Source organism: Salpingoeca rosetta (assembly GCF_000188695.1).
Source record: "Salpingoeca rosetta unplaced genomic scaffold supercont1.11, whole genome shotgun sequence".
NCBI lineage: Eukaryota > Choanoflagellata > Craspedida > Salpingoecidae > Salpingoeca > Salpingoeca rosetta.
Genome location: NW_004754923.1, coordinates 1,419,314 through 1,422,929, shown reverse-complemented (window position 1 = coordinate 1,422,929; position 3,616 = coordinate 1,419,314). Strand labels below are relative to the sequence as shown.

Sequence of the window (3,616 nt, the reverse complement as noted above, 5' to 3'; positions counted from 1 at the left end):
CACACACACACACACACACACACACACACACACACACACACACAACACTCACTCACACACACACGCACACTCACTCTCTCACACACACACACACACACATACATACACGCGCACGCACCCCGCAGGTCTGTGAAGACGTGCATCCTGGATGGGGAGATGGTCGGGTTTGATCGCGAGTCGAAATCGGTCATTGTGAAAGGCGACAACTTCGATGTCAAGGCCCTTGGCCGCCCAGGCGTCACGCGCGACAGATACCCAACGGTCTGTGTATGTGTGTGTGTGTGTGTGTGTGTGTCTGTGTGTCTGCGTGTGTGTCTGTGTCTGTGTGTGTATGACTGCGTGCTTGTGCCATCTCAACTATCGCTGCATGTCTTTCCTCTGCTTAGCCCTCGCCTCCCTCTTCACTCTCCAACCCCCAACCTCACACCGCCCCCTCCCGCCGACGCAACAGGCGATCCAGTGCTACATCGTGTTTGACCTCGTGCTGCTCAACGGAGAGCCCTGGTACGACCGGCCCTTGAGGGAGCGCAAGGAAATGCTTGCACGCATCATCACCCCAGACAACGAACGCATCATCCTGGCAGACTATAAGGTGGGCTCATTCGGGGTGGGGCGAGGGACATGTGGTGCTTGGCGAAGTGATTGATTGCGAATACGTTGCTTGTCTGGTTGCTGCATCAAGACAAACAGGCTGGCAAACCCACACTTGCACACACACACACACACACACACACACACACACACACACACACACACACACACACACACACACACACACACACATAACCCCCTCCCTCAATCGCGCACTTCCTCTGGTCGCACTGTTCAGATTGGGCGCAGCAACGATGATTTCCTCAAGTTTGCAAACGCTGCCATTGACGAGCGGGAGGAAGGTGTGATGATCAAGGATCTCGACTCAAAGTATCTGCTGGGCCGTCGCGATAAGGCCTGGATGAAGTGGAAGCCCGAATATGTCGACACCCTCGCAGATGACCTCGACCTCCTCGTTGTTGGCGGATACCACGGGTGGGACGGTGTCATGCGCGTGACATTCGTGTGTGATGTCTGCATGTGATGTCTGTCTGTGTCTTTGTGTGTGTGTGCGTGTGTGTGATGTCTGTCTGTGTCTTTGTGTGTGTGTGTGTGTGCGTGTGTGTGATGTCTGTCTGTGTCTGTGTGTGTGCGTGTGTGTGTGTGTGTGCGTCTATTTGCCTCTGTCTCTGCCTCTGCCTCTGCCCATTCATTCCTGCATTGCAGAACTGCTATTGAACCCCGTCCGCCTCTGCCCCCCCCCCCTCACAAACGATTGCAGGGAGGGCACACGTCGCTCGGGCGGCATTTCGCATTTCCTCCTCGCTGTCGCTGAGCCGCCGCAGCCAGGCGAGAAACCAACCATGTTCAACACGTTTTGCAAGGTACGGTGATGATGATGGTGATGATGGTTGTGGTGGGTGGTAGTGGCTTGGGCGGGTGGATCCGTTGAGGTTGATCAACAAGGAAGGAACACGTTGCGGAAGAAAGAGGGCATACGTGCTGTTTGATGCGCGCGCCGCGTTTGTGAAGCTGCCCTTTTTCTACCGCTCGCGCTCCAACACACACACACACACACACACAAACACACACACACAAACACACACACACACACACACACACACACACACACACACACACATGCAAACGCTCAATCGTAGGTTGGGACTGGCTATTCTCTGAAACAGCTGCGGGAGATCCAGGCGCGGTTACGCCCGCACTGGAAAACATTCAACACAGATCCCCGAAATATGTCCATGTCAAGAAAGTGAGCTGACACGTGTGTCTGCCAGCCTGCCAGTCTGCCTGGGCTGTTTCGAATCTACCCACGCCCGTTCACCTTTCCTACTCCCCCGCCTCCATCTCATCGCCATTACACACACACACACACACACACACACACACACACACACACACACACACACACACACACACACACACACACACACACACACACACACACACACACACACACACACACACACACACACACACACACCTCCCGGACAAGGGTGCGGCTGGCCATGCCCGGTTTCAAGGAGAAGCCCGACGTGTGGATTGAGCCTGAAGAGTCGATTATCGTGCAGGTGAAGGCGGCTGAGATCTGCCCAACGGAAAAGTTTGCTGCACGCTTCACCCTCCGCTTCCCCCGTCTCCAGCGGTTTCGTCTCGACAAGGTGTGGAGCATTGCTGGGGGTGGTGTTTGGTGGATGGGTCGGTGTTGCACGATGGAAGATGGTGTTTGGACAATTTGGGAGTGCTCTGTTGCAGAGTAGTTGAGGAGTGTCGAGGATGGTTTGCGTAGAGTTGTGGAGTGTTGTGGGTGGTACGCGTCGTGGCATAACGAGTGTTGTGAGTGCAACAGTAGGATTGCACTTGCCGCTGTGGGCTGTGGTGCCTTCCCTTGTAAATTCACAGACGCCTGCGCTTTGTGCGTCCGCAACACATGCGTTTTCGTTTGCATCTGCACCAGAATTGGTGGGAGTGCATGCTGCAGACAGAGCTGATGCCACTGTATGATCGGGCAAGTGGGAAAATTGCCCACCGCGCCCTGGAGGACCACCACTTCAACGCGGACAACGGGAAACTGAAGGCTAAACGCGCAAAACGCACCACCGCCTCGTTTAGGGTTGCAGAGCATTTCAAGGCAGCCGACCTCTCAGATATCAAAGAGAAGTGTGTGCGTGTGTTTGCGCTGTTTTGTGTGTGTGTGTGTGTGTGTGTTTCTGTGTGTCTGTACATGTGTGTTTGTGTGTGTTTGTCTGCCTCTCTGTCTGTCTGTTGGTTCACGTTGATACCCATTCCCCCACCCCCACCCCCACTTCACACCCGTGGATGCAAGCCCTCACATTTACATCCCCCCTCCCCCGTGTTTTTCTTCGTTGCAGATCGAAGATCTTCAGTGGCCTGCGCCTCCGCGTGATTGGCATTGATCGCATCACCCGCCGCGTCATGTCCAAACAGGACATTGAGAGGAAAATCAAGGAGTTTGGCGGCACACCGGTCAGTGTGTGAATGTTTGTGCGTGTGTCTGTGTCTGTGTCTTTGTGTGTCCGTGTGTGTGTGTGTCTGTGTGTGTGTGTGTGTGTGTGTGAATGTGCGTGCTTGCCCACCTCCTAGACCACAAAACAGTCTGACCGCCGCTACCTGTTGTGAACACCACCCCCCCCCCTCGCCCTTCAGGTGCAGCGGTACGAGGAGGGTGTGCTGCCGGTCTCTGATATGGAGAACATCACGGTCCGCGCTCTCCCGCAAGACATCGACATTGTCAAGGCGAGGAGATGTGGCGGAGGCCGAGGATTGATCATGCGCGCGTGCTCCGTAGTCGCGTCGTCTCAGTTCCTGAACTGCAAAGCACACACGCACACCCACGCACACACACACATACACACTCACACACACACTCACTCACACACACACTCACTCACTCACTCACTCACACACACACACACACACTCACTCACACACTCACACAAAACACACACACACACTGCCAGACGAGCTGGGTGCTTGACTGCTGTCGGCTGGGGCTGCGTCTTGCCTTCAACCCGAAATATCTTCTGCGAACGAGCACAGCAACAGCAGA

At 55.0% G+C, this 3,616-nt stretch overlaps 1 protein-coding gene across 1 annotated transcript in view; it reads left to right on the top strand.

Moving 5' to 3' along the window:
• The first annotated feature begins 111 nt into the window (after nt 1-111).
• The window catches only part of PTSG_05019 (uncharacterized protein), a 5,047-nt gene continuing 1,542 nt past the window's right edge, over nt 112-3,616 (top strand). Inside the window, exons 1-10 of the mRNA XM_004994278.1 lie at nt 112-261; nt 452-592; nt 830-1,026; nt 1,313-1,415; nt 1,692-1,798; nt 2,042-2,207; nt 2,504-2,706; nt 2,919-3,033; nt 3,214-3,303; nt 3,528-3,616. The exon at nt 3,528-3,616 is cut by the window's right edge and continues 29 nt beyond it. Of these exons, the coding sequence (XP_004994335.1) occupies nt 157-261; nt 452-592; nt 830-1,026; nt 1,313-1,415; nt 1,692-1,798; nt 2,042-2,207; nt 2,504-2,706; nt 2,919-3,033; nt 3,214-3,303; nt 3,528-3,616 (1,316 nt within the window). The 5' untranslated portion in view covers nt 112-156. The remainder of the gene's footprint in view (nt 262-451; nt 593-829; nt 1,027-1,312; nt 1,416-1,691; nt 1,799-2,041; nt 2,208-2,503; nt 2,707-2,918; nt 3,034-3,213; nt 3,304-3,527) is intronic.